Source organism: Gallinula chloropus (assembly GCF_964237585.1).
Source record: "Gallinula chloropus genome assembly, chromosome: 15".
In the NCBI taxonomy this organism is placed as follows: Eukaryota; Metazoa; Chordata; class Aves; order Gruiformes; family Rallidae; genus Gallinula; species Gallinula chloropus.
In genome coordinates, this window is record NC_140100.1 from 4,491,524 (window position 1) to 4,507,444 (window position 15,921).

General features: G+C 51.0%; 1 protein-coding gene across 1 annotated transcript; it reads left to right on the forward strand.

The window, feature by feature from the left end:
- Positions 1-2,388: 2,388 nt before the first annotated feature.
- SOX8 (SRY-box transcription factor 8) lies at positions 2,389-6,149 on the forward strand (the record flags this gene model as incomplete). Its single annotated transcript, XM_084271191.1, has 3 exons — positions 2,389-2,831; positions 4,241-4,479; positions 5,413-6,149. 3 exons carry the CDS (start codon positions 2,389-2,391, stop codon positions 6,147-6,149), a joined length of 1,419 nt encoding a protein of 472 aa, XP_084127317.1.
- Between the last annotated feature and the right edge of the window lie 9,772 nt (positions 6,150-15,921).

Consider the following 15,921-nt stretch of genomic DNA (forward strand, 5'->3'; position numbering starts at 1 on the left):
AGATGAAATACTGAAATTCTGGGAGTTAGGTAACGTGTAAGGTAAACTTATTGAAGAGCTACAAGAGCCCACAGAGTCAGGCATTATAGAAATGTACATTGATTATATGGCACATGAGGGGAAAACCAGAAAGTTTTGCCAACAGCAGCACAAAGCCACCGGTCCGAAGCGCAGGGAAATAGCAACTCTTCCACAGTCTCATTGAGTTTTGGATTGGGCCCTGGAAGAGAAGTTCAGTTATTCCTCACTTGCAGGTATAACCCATACAGAACACCTGGAGCCCTAAAGACACCATTATATTTTTTAAAAGATAATTTGTGAAATTATCTTTAAAAAAACCCAAACCAAACCCCTTTGACTAGAAGTCACTCACTTTGTGACGCTACAAAGTGGAACCTGAAATTCTGAGAAATTACTAATATGGAAATGAGAGAATTTTTAAATAAAAGCAAATCCCACTTTGTGCTTCAATGGAATATATTCCTTTTCCCACAGAAGCGTACGGACAGGCAGGCACATTTGAAGAGTCACATTTAAACTCAAGGCTACACTTTATTTTAAGGTGCTCGCACAGGCAGTAATTAAACAAAATGCCCTCAAACCCATCACATTCCTGTTACTTTTTAAACGCTGGAATGATTAAAACACTTGCACAATTTCTGTTTTTTTTCCCCCATAAATCTTGTACTTGACCCTTTTTTTCCGGGGTGGCAGCAGGGCTGGGGGGGGTGGGGGGGGGTGAAGCAGAGGAGAAAACTGGAATTTGGGGAGTTGCTTTTTTTTTTCCAGTCGCAATTAGAAGGCTGGATTCCACGGATAATTAGAATCAAATGCTCCAAATAAATGCTGGAAAACCAGGGACTCCTTCAAGAGGGGCAGAGCTCCGGATGGAGCAGGGAGATCTTTTTTAAGAGGGGATTTTGCCGCCGGTCCCGGGACGCATCCTCCCGCATCGGGGTCACCCGCAGCCGGTGTTGACGGGAGAGATTTTGTAGGCAACACCCCTGCCCCCCCCCGCCCAGACCCAAAAGCTCACCCCGAGGTGCCGGATCTTCCTCCGGACGGTGCAGAGCCGCCGGCGTCGGGCCGGACGCGGCCAGAGCAGCCCCGGCTCTGCCCTCCCGTCCCGGAGAGGTTCCCCGGTGCCCGGAACCGAGCCCGGAGGAGGGAAGGCTGCGGGGAGCGAGGCGAGACGGGGCGAGGGAGGAACGGGGGGCGCACAGGGGTTCGTTCCGGCTCTTTCCAGCAACCCACCCCGTTCTTCCGTTATTTGGCCGCTGGAGAGAGTGGGGAGAAACGACGCGCTCGGGCGTGCGGGAAGCGCACAGCGGCGGCCCGGGGTCACCGGAGCTCGGCTACCGGAGGGCTGCACCGGCGGCGGGAGCACACGAGCAGCTCCGTTCCCGCTTGCAACCGGGACCGAGCGTTGCTTCTGACACGCAGTAATCTCCCCAGAAGCCCCCTCAGAAAAGAACCCGCTGTTCCCGGGGCACAAACCGCCCGCTGCGTCCCGCCGGACCAGAGTCCCGGGACGCGGCTTCTCCCGCACAGTCTCGGCGCCGCTCCGCTCCTCCGCGGTCCCGAAAAGGGCTCAGCAACCCGTCTCCGAGCCCCGGAGCCTCGGGCCGCCCCATACCTAAGACGGGGGTCCTCTGCGTACGCCGGGGCCACAAAACACATCCCCGCCGTCGAGGGGTCCCCACCAGCACCGCGATGCGACGAAGCCGGACCTCCCCCCGCCCCCCACACCGGAGATTTGCGGCGATAAAAGCAGAGGGGACTCCACACACCCCCAAAAGAGGCCCCCTTCCGCGGACGGGCCGCGTCCAGCCACCCCCCGGGCGGCGGCACCTCTCGGCGGCGGCAGCGGGTCCGGTCGGTGGAGCTGCGGGAGTGCGGCGAGCGGGCGGGCAGACAGCGCGGGCCCGCCGGTGGCGCGCCCCGCCCCTTATGTAAATAAGCCCTCCAGCTCCGCCAATCGGAAGCGGCGCCGGGGGAGGGGCCGCTTGCCCTCGCCTTAAAGTAACTTGTTGGCGGGGGCCGAGTTTCGCACTGGACGTGGAGCGCGGCGGCGGGCCGGGCGCGGGGACGCGGAGCGGAGCGGGCCGGGCGCCGGCACGGAGCAGGACTGCTTGGGGTTGTTTTCCGCTTTTCGGCTGATTTTTCCGCTTTTCGGCTGATTTTTCCGCGTTTGTGCCTTTCACTTTTATTCTTAGAGAGGTTTTTCCTTTTTTAAGATTCTTTTTCCTTCGATCTTCAGGCACCCGCGGAGGGGTGCGCGGCCCCCGCCGCTCCGCCCGGGCACATCGTCGCCCTCGGGGCGGCTCTGCCCCTCGGCCCCTTTTCCCCCCACTTCCTCCTCCCAATCCGCCCCTCCCGCGGCCACCAATGCTCAACATGACCGAAGAGCACGACAAAGCGCTGGATGCTCCGTGCAGCCCCGCGGGCACCACCAGCTCCATGTCCCACGTGGACTCGGACTCCGACTCGCCGCTGTCCCCCGCCGGCTCCGAGGGTCTGGGCTGCGCCCCCGCGCCCGCCCCGCGTCCGCCCGGCGCCGCTCCGCTGGGTGCTAAGGTGGATGCGGCAGAGGTGGACGAGCGCTTCCCCGCCTGCATCCGCGACGCCGTCTCGCAGGTGCTGAAGGGCTACGACTGGAGCCTGGTGCCCATGCCCGTCCGCGGCAACGGATCGCTCAAAGCTAAGCCGCACGTCAAGCGGCCCATGAACGCCTTCATGGTGTGGGCGCAGGCCGCCCGCAGGAAGCTGGCCGACCAGTACCCGCATCTGCACAACGCCGAGCTCAGCAAGACACTGGGCAAGCTCTGGCGGTGAGTCCCGAGTCCCGCATCCCTCCGCGGGACACCGCTCCGCGCCGCGCGTCCTCGCTCGGGCCCCGCATCCCTCCGCGGGACACCGCTACGCTCCGGGTTGAGGGCACGGGAGCCGCGCACAGACACCCTCCCGCTCCCCTCGCTGCGGGGCCGGGCCGGGGGGACCCCCGCGGGCTGTCCGAGGAAGCGCCGGGGACTCTGGGTCCGGATGCGCGGCTGGATTCCCTCTCCCACAGCTTTTTAAAATAGTTTTTCTTTCTTTTTTTTTTTTTTTTTTCATAAATCTCCCTTTCGGGTTTTGGCGGTTTGTTTTTCCTTTCTCGCCCCCGTGCCCACGGGGGATTCTTGAAGCGTTTCAAGCTGAAGTGCAGAAATCCCCCAGAGCCTGTGGGCACACTGCAAAGGACATGCCAGTCCCTGCTCCGAAAAAGCCCCCGTGCAGCGGCCCGGGCACCCACAGCTGGCTCTCCAGGGCTGTGTCACGCGTGGATTTTCCCCGCTCCATCACTGAGATGTGCAGCCTGGGCCCTTTCCTCTCCTGACTAGGGTTTCCCGTGTCCCTGTCGCCAGGAGATGGAGACTTATAAAATCGCTCTTTTACAGTAGCTTTTTCTAAAAGAGGTTTTTTTCCCCCCTCAGCTTGTTTACTTGCTGCATAACAAACTGTAAAACCCACAAGCCGATTTTAAGCACTTATTTTAATCTTCTTTCTAATTTCCCTCCTTATCTGTGTGCTTGCAATGCTCAGCACAGCCCACCGACACAAACTTTTTTGGCTGGGCAGCAGCTGAGTGCGCTCTGCTTCCCGAGGCTGTGCGACGGAGCCACGTTTTACCCCGTGGTATATTCGGTCATGTCTGGTTGTACCAAACTTGCATCTTTCTTGCCCACTCGGGCCAGCGATGCTCCTGCTGCCGCTTGAGGCTCTCCAGGAGTGAGCAGAGAGATGTCCGGGTGGGGGAAAGTTTTGAAAGAAATAATTCCCATCGCTGTTGTCGTTGTGATTTCTTTGTAATCACTAATCAAAGCTGGAAATGGGCAGCGTTGTTTGTCACAGGCGGCATTTGTAGGGCCAACAGAGGAATAATAATTGGTAAAAGCGTTTAAAACAGGGTAGGAGGATTTTGGTTTGCCCAGTTGTTATTCATAGTGGTCAGGCTTTTTTTGCGCCTCCATAACTGGCATTTTAATACATTTTTTCAACAAAGTGCAGCTCTTCTTTCCCATGGCAAATCCGTTTTGGAATTAACTTTCTCATTGCTCAGAATAGTATATGGGAAGTAGAGAAGTGTGAGTCTGAAAAATAGCCTGAAAACTTCTAAGGAAAAGATATTAACGTTGGTTTTTTTGGTTTATTTTTTTTTCCCCTCTTCCTCCTTATCAAAAAAAAATCCTTCCCAAACCAGTTTGCTAAGCGAAAATGAGAAACGTCCTTTTGTGGAAGAAGCTGAGCGGCTCAGGGTCCAGCACAAAAAGGATCACCCGGATTATAAATACCAGCCACGGAGGAGGAAAAGCGTAAAAGCCGGGCAGAGCGACTCTGACTCTGGAGCTGAGCTCAGCCACCACGCGGGCACGCAGATCTACAAAGCAGACAGCGGGCTGGGAGGCATGGCCGATTCCCACCATCACGGCGATCACACAGGTAAAGGGCTCCACGGGCAAAAGAGAATCTGCAGGTCCCAGGCACGTTGGTTTGGGACGTGAACCCGCTGGCAGGTACAGGCTCATCTGCCCCCCAAATGAATATCAGTGGGATTGGGGCTGTCCGAAAGCAGGACTCGTCACCCCGAGAGCTGTGGTTTTGCCACCAAGCTGTGAGTGTGGCCAGGGCTTTTACTTAGTCAGTGCTTACAGAGCTGACTGTGCAATAGGAAGTCCCCAAAGTGCAGGGACCCCGGTTTCCCAGAGAGCCCGGGAGCAGGAGGATTAATTGCGAGCTAATAAGGGTTAATAATCTGCTGGCCCTGTGAAGGCTGCGAGGGGCAGTGGGTCTGGGAGACGCGGCTTTCCCCCGCAGCTCCCCGCTTCTCGGCAGCGCTGCGAATTGGCACAGGGTGCGTGTTGACAGATTCCAGGAGGATTGCGAACGTCCTGCAGCTTCAGACGCGTCTGCGCTCTCACCCAGCCTGGCTGGGGATCCCGGCCCTGTCCTGCTCTGCCGGGACGGCTTCTCTGCCTCTGGGAGAGCTGGGCTGGCTTCAGGCTGCTGGCAGGGAGAGACTGAGACTGAGTGGGTCCGTATCAATCCACCCCCAGCTCATCTTCCCAGGCGAGGGGGAGTTTGTACAGCTGGTGGTGTCCTGCTGTGTCCCAGAGTGATGCTGATGGGCACAGTGTGCTCCCTGGCTTCTCCCCTGAGCTAAGAACCATTGCCTGTGTGGGGTTTACCCCAGCTGAGGACGTGGTCCATGGTTGCAGTACATCAGCCACCTCCAACGCGGGGCCACAGATTTAAATCCCCCTTCCCCTCTTGAGATAGCAGGGGGAAGAAATGTACATTTCTCTAATTGTCCTTGAAATAGCTGGGTGTTCTGTGGTCGCTCTCATTAAAGCCTTGCTGTCCTTTCATCCCCAGGCCAGACCCATGGGCCACCCACCCCACCCACCACCCCCAAAACTGACCTCCACCACGGCAGCAAGCAGGAGCTGAAGCACGAGGGCCGCCGCCTCGTGGAGAGTGGCCGCCAGAACATTGACTTCAGCAACGTGGACATCTCAGAGCTGAGCAGCGAGGTCATCAACAACATGGAGACCTTCGACGTGCATGAGTTTGACCAGTACCTGCCACTCAATGGCCATGCTGCCATGCCGGCCGACCATGGCCCCAACGCCGCTGCCGGCTCCTACGGCACATCCTACTCTCACTCAGCCACGGGCACCGGTGGGACCAACCAGGTCTGGACTCACAAAAGCCCGGCCTCGGCATCGCCATCGTCTGCTGACTCGGGCCAGCAAAGGCCGCACATCAAAACGGAGCAGCTGAGCCCCAGCCACTACAGCGACCAGTCCCACGGCTCCCCCGCACACTCCGACTACGGCTCCTACAGCGCCCAGGCTTGTGCCACCACCGCCTCCACCGCCACGGCCGCTGCCTCCTTCTCCAGCTCCCAGTGTGACTACACGGACCTCCAGAGCTCCAACTACTACAACCCCTACCCTGGATACCCCTCCAGCATTTACCAGTATCCTTATTTCCACTCCTCCCGCCGTCCCTACGCAACACCCATCCTCAACGGCTTGTCCATCCCGCCGGCCCACAGCCCCACCGCTAACTGGGACCAGCCGGTCTATACGACCCTGACGAGGCCTTAAAGGATGCGTGGAGGCCCCGAGGGCTTCCCCAACGTATGCACTAATGAAGGAATGAAGATGAAGAGCGTGGAGTGCCGCGATAGTTTCCGAAGTGCCTCCTGAGCCACTGGGAACTCTGCTCGTTGTGACTGGATGTCCCCTTGCTTCAAAACTCTCCGAAAGGACAGAGCTCTATTTTTCTTTAATTAATACAATTTAAACAAATTTTAAAAGAAAATAACTAGAAAAACAAAACAAGCAAACAAAAAAAAGGGCCGGTGATTCCTTTTGAATAAATGAAGGACAAAACCATTCGACTCCTCTGTGAGGACTGAACTGAACTTACTCGTCGTGGAAGTTGACAAGTGCAAAAGTGGAGCAGGGGGGTGGGAAAAGGAGGGGGGGGGAAGAATTAAAAAAATTAACTAGCTGTTCGAGACTTTCAGGGTCTATTGCAATGTGAGGAACGGACCAACCTTGAGGGCAAGAACTCACTCGGACCAACGCGGATGGAACCCGAAAACCCGGCTATTCCGTGTAACGATCTCGTGGGAACAAACGAGTCTGGTGGGACCAACCAATTCAATGTCTGAAGTGTTTGTTGTGTTGTTTTTTTTTTTTTTAGTCAAGAGTTCTTCTAAGCAAGGTTTGGCTGTAATTAACATTTCGTTTTGTTTTTTGGAAGCTTAAAAGTGTTTTGTTGTTTCGTTGGGTTTTTTTTTTTAAACCTGTTAAATATGTATTTATGTTCTGTATTATTTTGTCTTTTAATTAATGAAGTAATTTCGTGCAAAAAAAAAAGTAGAATTTAAAAAGATTTTAAAGATGGGGTGGGAAGGGAGCATAAAAATAGTGGAGATGATACAATAAAATGGTGTTATGAGTCTAGAGATTTTCGTTGGCTTTTGGGTTTTTTTCGTTTTGAGCCGCTGCAGCAGCCGTGTTTGAGAGAGGGACTGAACGCATCTGCCCATCGCAGACCTGGGCGCCGAGAAGGAAACTCAAAGGGGAATGTAAAATAATGAGGTGGGGAAAGTTACTAATTAAATTGGGAGGCTGAAATGATTGGAGAAAGGAGCAGGCGATTTTTTTTCCGGCTACCCGCTTTGGGGCGTTGAGATGGGATTCGAGGCGTTGCAGACTCTTCGTACGCGTTCAGAACCAGGACTACTTTATAGGGCGATGTAATTTAATGAGAAATGATCAACTTCTGCTTTAATTTTGGCTTCTAGGGACCAGATTTCATCCATCAAGCTGTGAAACTAAAATCTTCTCCACTAAAAAAAAAAAAAATGTTTAGGTACTTAGTTTTAGACTAATATTTCATTGATATATTTCTACTTCTTCCATTGTATGCTGAGCATATAATAACCATCTATTTTATGGTAACTTGTGCCTTTTAAAACTTTGTAAATCTAAAAACACATTTCAGAGGTTATCATCTTTTTACCTTTTCTACGTTTCCTACTCTTTTTTCTAAAAATATTTTTTGCATATTTCCTTTTGGGGACGTGGGGGTGGGGGAAAATACAGAAAACTCATTTTTATGCAATCTATTTTTCTGTATAAAGTTTAAAAGACTTTGGCTGTTACTTATCTGTTCTCTTCACTAGCTTCTGCCTAAGCAATGCTAACTTTTGTACAGATCAATTTGATAAAATTAAAAATTGCTTTTTATCAAGTACGTGTTCTGTTTTCTTTCTGCTTGAGCCTATTTCTGCGCTGAAAAGAAATGCGGAGAGCAGCTTTGGAAGAGGCAGCCTATTCAGAATAAAAAGGTGTTCATCCTTTTTTGTTAGTTCTCTGAATATGTTGGTTTGGGGTGGGTTTTTTTTTCCCCTTGCTCCCTTTCCCTGTACTTGAACGGTGCTTTACTATGAGAGATTTTAAAATTTCCTTTTCTTTTTTGCTTCCTTGAGAAGTATATTTCCATGCCCGTAATCCCAAGGATTTCATAGGATTTCATTGAGACTGCTCACATGAGGAAGGGTTTGCAAGGTCAGGATGGATGATTTTAGACTGAGTTTGTTTTGTACTGTACAGCACATAGGAATTTTACAGGCACAAGTTCTGTTTTCTGGTTGCTGGGCCCTTGTAAACTCCTCTTAATTCCAATAGCAGCAGAATTACATGTTGCATGTAGTGGTTTTGTTTTTAAATGCAGTCAGTATAATAGCTTGTGACTCTTCTTATTTTGTTATATAAGCAAAGTTGCAGTTCGGTTTTACTGGTACAAATGGGTGCAAGATTCTCAGGCTGAGCCCTAACTAGGAGAAAAGGTTTGGGATGAGGGAAGGAAACATTTGGGATGAGGGAAATTCCCCTGCCTGAGAAATGTGCTCAAGACTTGGATGCGGTGCAGTGCTGTGGGAAATGTTTTAACAGGGGGGAAAATAAATGTGATGACAATTAATGAAGCTCAAGAACTTTAACGAAGTCTGAGCGCCTGTGTCCCAATGCAAGTTTGCTGCTCACAGTATCTGCCAAGAGCTATCTTGCCAGAGTGTCTGTAACTGGACACCATTTTCTCTGCGCTCATTTACAAAACTCCTGGCAAAATGACTTTATTACGCTATAAGCCAAAGCTGCAGAATAACTTTCAGAGGAGCCTTTCTTTCCTCCTTCCTCCTCCCTCTGGTTACAATGCAACTTTCAAGTCTTACCCTAACCCATGCTTGAAGAATAGACGTGTTTTGGCTCTGCCAGTGCTGGGTGTTGGGGTAGGGCTTTCTCTGCAAAGCTTTGGAGAAGGAAAGAAGGGTGCAATGGGAATGTCAATGCTTACCTTTACTTTGTCCTTGATGTTTATAGTGAAGCTTGCAGTGACTTCAGGGATACCTGAATTAATCTTTAAAGCAGAGTAAAAATGTCTGTATGGGATGGCATTGTAAATCACCCAGAAATACTGCAATTAAAAATTGCACTGAAGCATTTGTGACCCCTGTTGAAGTGGGTCTGTGCACCCAGCGGGATGGGGTCTGGTTCCAGGCTTGGGGAACATCACCAACCTTTGCCCTCTCTCCTTTTTAATTCCTCTCCCGGTGTGTGGTACCAGCCGTGGGCTGAGGTGATACCCAGGGTGTGCCACGTCCTTGGGGCAGCCAAGAGCTGTGGGGTGCTTGTGTGGGAGCCGTGCTCTCCTCCTGCGAGGGCTGCGGGAGCCCTGGGCCAGCCTGGCGACTGCTCCAAGGAATGCACAGATGAAACACACAGGGTTTAATCCATTTGCTTTCTAGAAGCTTTGCAAAATCAGGTTAGCTCTTACTGGCATATGAAGGGATAAAATGCTATACATCCATACCCTTCTGCAGGTACAAGTATGATATGAGCCTTGGAGACCCCCCTGCAGCTCCTGGAGGCAGCTCCCGTTTGGGTAACTGCTGCTTAATGGTGACAGGGAAGGTTTTACCTCCTGCCCTTGGGGTAGGGGATACTCACCGCACTTCTGCTGTGGAGTAAAATTCAAAGAGGGTACAAAAGGTATGTTCAGGAAGGTGTTAGGCAGGTAAAATTCCCTGGCCTGACTGATTCCAGTGACTTGGGCTTTAGGGTGCACTGGAAATTTCTAGGAGCACTAGGAGTTCATTCTCCACACCTAGATTTACACTTAAACATACGAGTCTCCCATTTCATTTCCCTAGGAGGAAATCACTGGCCGGGGCCACAGTTTACATCCAGAGAAGAGCAATTTGATTTGAAATTCATGCTGTTTGTACAAATGCATTTTCATGCATTGTCCTTTTCTCCTCTTTTATGCGTAGATACCGTCTGCAGAAAGAGAAGTGATTTTCCATGAGCCCAGCGCCTTCCTGACGTGAATGGCAGCATTGTGTGTCCCGAGCTCGGCTCTGATGGCTCTTGTGTTGGCGTGAATCTGGAATGTCTCTGCAGAAGTCAATGGGATCAGGTGAAACCAAGACCGGCTTTTGACCTCTGGCTGTCAACAAAAAAGGGTTCTCAAGATAATTGCAGGAATAGACAAGCGATAAAAGTTCCTCTTTTTTTTTAAATTATTTTTGGTGCAGAGAATAATGAATGTTGCTATTTATCTGAATTGCTCAGGAGGTACTGTTTAGTAAGAAAGAGGAAATTAATTTTATAGACCGCATCCACATTCCTTCTGCAGGGTGGAAAAAGTCCCTTCCCATCCTCCTTATTATAATTTTTCCTGGAGTGATATCAACTTTTGTTACACGTTTTTTACAGTTGTGTATCAGGTTTATGGTAAAGAAATTCTTAAATGACATTTCTGTGACAGCATTCAGTTTTAATCAACTTCTGCATGGGTATATTCCTGCTCTGTGTCTATGGGTGATCCTCCTTGGGATGTCTGGCTTTTCCAGCCAGGCTCACCAGAGCCAACCCACAGCTCCGCTCTGCTACGAGATGTGGGGCCACGGGAGTGGGGGTACGGGACAGCCCTTCCCACATAGGGCAGAGCTGTGCTGATGTGCAAAGCTGGAGAGATTTTGGAAGCAGAAGGAGCAGTGTGGGAGCTTGGTGGGGAAGGCTTGGTGGCTACGGGAGCAGCTTGTAGGGGCTGCTTAGACAAGGGTGCGTGAGCTGAAGAGGTGCTGTGGTCCCCAGGGAGCCTGGATGTACCCAGCCCTCTGTGAAGTCTTTAAGGGAAATCCAATATTGTCCTATTTTCAGCCTTCCAGTTGATTGAGGTCTCTTTGAAAGCAAATTCTTAAGCCTGGATTCACCAGCAGAAGGGAGTGAAAGCAGGGAGTTTCACATCAACTCCTGACTGCTGCATGAGTGATGCACGGAGGATCCCCAGCTTCCAAGAGAGACCTCACCACTGCTTTGATCTTCCTTGGAGATCCTGTAGAGACTCCACAAGCTTTTCGGGGTGTTCATCACACAGACCCCAATTAATGAGTGAGGGAAGGTGCACAGGACCGCAGGAGCTGGGGAGACGTGGTCCATCTCTGCCACTGCCCAGCTAAGCTGGGTCGGTGTCATTTTTAGACCCCTTTATGCATGTTACACACAGGAATTAGGATGGCACCAAGTGGCAGAGGCTGAGGCTTGGCTAGGGGAAGCCATTTCCCAAATGAGTCAGCAGGAACGAAGAAAATAGTCCCCTGGAGCACAAACCAGGGAAAATGGTGCTTCCTACAAATGGCTTTGTTTTGCTCCCCTCCTGACACCCCAGCCCGCGCCTGAGCCATAGAGGTTGCAGGGCAATCCCTGGCTCTGCGATGTGATGTGATGCAGGAGCTGCTCCCTGAGGGTGAGCATGGGTTTTCATGAATGACAGCCCTTTGGCCAGCCAGGGGGGCTGGTGGTGGGGCTCAGGCCATGAGGTTTCCATCAGAGTATTGATGGAGAAGTGTGGACTTCAGCACTGGGGCTGTGGCTGGAGCAGCGGCTGGTTTTGTGGCTTTGGAGAGAACGTGAGTTTATTTCTTTGCAGAACTTCGCTGCACGAGGAGGGAAACGGCAGGCAATGAGTTTCCATGAAACCATGCAGCCCAGTTTTAACAGGGCTCGGGAAGCAAAGTTACCCCCAGCTTCTGGTGCTACCTGCCTGCCGGGGTGCCTGCAGGAGAAGCCACCGCAGGGTGGGACAGGCGTCACCCGTGGGATGGTGGTTGCCACCAGCCTGGGGGCTGTTGCTCAGAAAGGGTTTGGCACTTGGATAAAAACCGGTGGGTGCCGCCGAAAGCGGGGCTCTGCCCTCCCCGCGCTTGAAAGAGCCGCCGGCATTCCTGCTGACCCCTATTAAGCCGCTCCCATATGGCTGCGGAGCTCAGCCATGCACAGTGTGTCACTGGCTTAACTGGAGTGTTGGTTTTGACCTGATTTAGTGAAGCCCGTGGAAAAAAAAAAAGAAAAAGCCAGTTGGACACACTTATTCAGGTTTAAAAGCCGCTTCTTTCAGTTTATCTTAAACCAATTAGGAATGAAAAACAAGCCACTCCTAATCCAAAACAAGAGGGTGTCCCTCCCTGCCTCCGCCGCCCGCTCCGGGGGGTTTGTGTTGGTTTAGGGAAAGCGATGCAAAGCCGCCGGCGTGGGTCAGAAAGTGCGGTCCGGGCGGGGGTGATGGTACCCGCACCCCCGTCCCGCCGCGGCTCCGCAGCCCGGCTGCGCTCAGCCGCGCTGGCATCGGCTCCCGCTCCCCGTATTTGTTTGTGGCTGTGCGCGCAGGCAATATTGTGACTGTCAGCGACGTGATATTAAAACATTTACCCAAAATACCTCTGCCTGCCTTTCTCCTCCCCTCGCTCGTCCCCCTCCTCTTTTTTTTTCTTTTTCCCCTCCCTTTTTTTCGGTGTGTGGATGTCTAAATTCCCAGCGTAGCGATGGAGGTCTTCACCCAGGAAAGGGTTAAGCATTTTGAAAGGTCTTGTTTGAGGTAGAGTGAATTTTAACCACCACACACATAACGAATGCGAAACAGCCTGAATTGCTGGTGAGGAGCCAAGAGCACAAGAGAGGAGCTGCTGAATTTTAATGATTCATTATTGCATGGAAGGCCTTTGTCTTCCTTTATCCGGTGCACAATAAAAGAATTAATTGGACAGAAAATGGCAGGGCAAAGAACTGACAAGTCATTAAGGGGCTCTGAATGGCTGATTAGGTGCACATTGGGGGTGGAATTTCAACTGCACTGTTTCAGCAAGGGCTCCGGAATAATAATGGCATGGCACAGTTTATATTTTGTATGCAGTACCAGAAAGGCCTTTATGTCGGCATTGTGGTGCTATTTATTATGCTGTCTATTTAGCCATTGTTGGCATTGTGTTTGCAGTAAGAATGCACAAACAAAGTTGGGTGGGTTTTTTTTTTTAATTTTTTTTTTTTAAACTTTGTGAAGGCAAAATAATTGGGAATCAGAACCTCACTCGACAGATAGTTTTATTAAATTTTGTGTGTGTGTGTGCAGGAACGGCAGTAAATATTTAGACTTGCAAGAAGTAGCTTCATTTAGAAGAAGGAAAAGAACTAATAAACTTCTCCCACTTCCCCCCCCACCCCAAACCCATTCCCAAAGAGCTGCTGTTCGGGGAAGCCTCGTGCAGCTGGTGGAGCCCCCGCGAGCGATGGGGCACTGACCACTTCCACACCCCGACGCCGGGAGGATGCAGCTCAAGGAAAAGCAGCCAACTGGAATTATTGGTAGCTAGGAAGTTCATTGAACATCTCGAGCACGGATCCTTTGAGGCAGCTTCTGCCAAAGTTTCCTTGTTGTTGTTGATGTTAAGCAGTTGCCTGCAAGTTATAATAAAAACCACACACACACACACACACACACGCACCGAAGGGAAAGAGAGAAGGAAGAAATATTTCCCAGAGCGTTGGGTAGGTGGGATTTTGGTGAGGATTATGTTATTTTTTTTAAGAGGATAACAAATAGGAATACCAGCTTACTGTCAGGTCTGTGCACGGCTGCTTGCAAGTTTCAAGGGAAAAAAGGGAAACTTTAATGAAGACACAGCTTTTCTTCTTTCCCTGCAAGTGACTCATTACAGCTTAATGAAAATAGAAAGCTGCCACCTTCCCGTAACCTAAGAGATTTTCACACATTAAAGATTGCATTTCAAATTTGCTCAGAAGCTCGTGGAGTATAGCTTCATCTCTGACAACCTCCCTCCTGTCCTCAGGATGCTGCCTGTCCTTGCTGCTGTGTGATAACCAAATGCAAGGTGCCCTCCCTCTCCTGAATGCCCCTCTGCCTGCCCGGGTACCAGGGAGCTGAGCTCCTCTGTCCTCACTGCCAACTGAGGAGCCACACGGTGCCACGGATGAACTCCGTATTTCCAAGGAAGAGAGGAGCAAAAGCCACCAAGTGCTGATGCACCTCCTCCAGCTGCTCCCACTGCCTGCCTAAAATCTCCTCCTGATTTCTTCTAGGGAAGCTGGAATGGACTGGGATGGGCTGGGATGGACAGGTCCCAGCTCACACAGGCAGCACAGAGTTGCCAGGTCTGCCTCTGCATCCCAAGCCATTCCCCATCCCTGTCCTTCTCCTCCCACCCCAGGAACCCAGGTCTGGGAGAATTTGGCACCACGTGCATCACCATTGCCCCTCTGGGACGAGCTCACACAAGCACATCCTTCAGAAAATGACCTCTCTGCCCCAGCTGGAGGAAACAGTGGGGATAGTTTGGTTTTCTCCTCCTCCGCAGGCTTTGGTCCCTTGTTTTCCTGTCCGGGCAGGCTGGGGGCAGAGCAAGTCTCATCCCCAGGCAGAGCGGGCTGGAGCTGCCCACCAGGCACTGGAGCAAGACCCTGGGAGAGAATGAGGGGTGTCACCTTCCACCTGTGACGCTGAGGTGTCCCCACAAAGTCCCTTGCAGAGTGAGGCTGCAGAGGAAAACCAGGCTCTGGAGCCACTCCCTTGGAGACAAATCTCCCCAAACCAGCAAGCCAAATTGATGTACCCCCCTCCATGCATCCCACACCTCCACTCAGGGCCTGGCCCTTTCTCACGCTTCCCCCCTTTTTTTTTTCCTGGGTAATATAGGCTAATAATGGGTTAACAATATATATATAAATTTGAAAACGTGAGAGGGGATTTGGGTGTCAGGGAGATGGATGAGCTGCAATCTGAAACTTTTTAGGTAAGAATAAGTGAAAAGGAAAATGGGGTTATTACAAAAAATGCCATTCTCAGTAGAATACAACCCCTCTGTAATAATATTTTAAGAGGTAGTTAGTGGCACTCTTCATTCGGGAAAGTAAAGGCATATGCATGTCAAACAACAATAAAATAATAAAAAAAAAGAGGTGGGAAGGTAGCTGGTTCCACTGGAAATTATAATGTTCCTCCTGAGACTTCAGCTTCTTAACAGAGTGAAAGGAGGAAAAAAAACCCCATATATATATATATATATATCTATACACACACATATGCTGCCATGTGTGCTTCTCTGTGCTGCAGCTGGCAAGGAGGCAAAGGAAAAGCTGCTGTCACTGAGGAGGGGTACACCTGCCAGGGAGTTCTGGTGCCTGCTGAGCTGGGCATGCCACCACCACCACTTGTTCTGCCACCAAGGATGACTCTTGCTGCAGTCACCTCACATCTTGGCTGCTGGAGCTGAGCTGTGAGTCACCCACATGCTATTTGAGACCAGCGAGTCACCTCTTCCTGCAAACATCCCCTTTTCCTAACAGGGAGAATCTAATCTGACCCCCTGATGAGACCCTGTGTAGGTGGGTAGCAATTTCCCAGGCTGCATAGGTCCCCCAGTGCTTGGTCCTGCCCCTCTTGTTGCTCCAGGGCCACCTGAACCCCGGAAGGTCTGTTGGATTTGAAAGCCTCTTCTGCTGACCAGATGGAGATGGGGATAAAGCTGGACCCAAACGGACAAAATTTGGGCAGGAATCCAGATATTCACAACATTTGGGAGAAATCAGATCTGCGGAGGCGGAGCTTGGAGCGATGTCTATCAGAACAAAGTCAGGTGAGGGCTTCAGAGCCAGATTCCAACCATCCCTTAAGAGCTGTGTGTTCAAGCCCTGGAATAGTTGGCTAAAATCCACGCCTGGTGATGGGATACAGAGAAGTTAAAAACATATCTAAAGCACTTAACAAAATTCCCAGATGGAAGCGAGTTTATTTTTTTTAATGAAAATAACTTAACAAAACATCCGAGTGGTAGATGTTTGTGTTCTATTTCTGGGAACGCAGGAAGGATCCTCTGAAACCCCCCAGAAAAAAAGCAATGCTAAAACAATCATCCCCAAACTACATAGATACTCAGATCTGCTTGGAGGAAAGATGGAAATATCTGCACTGGAAGGGAGCAAAGGTCTGTCTGAAAAGTATCCTGCAAAG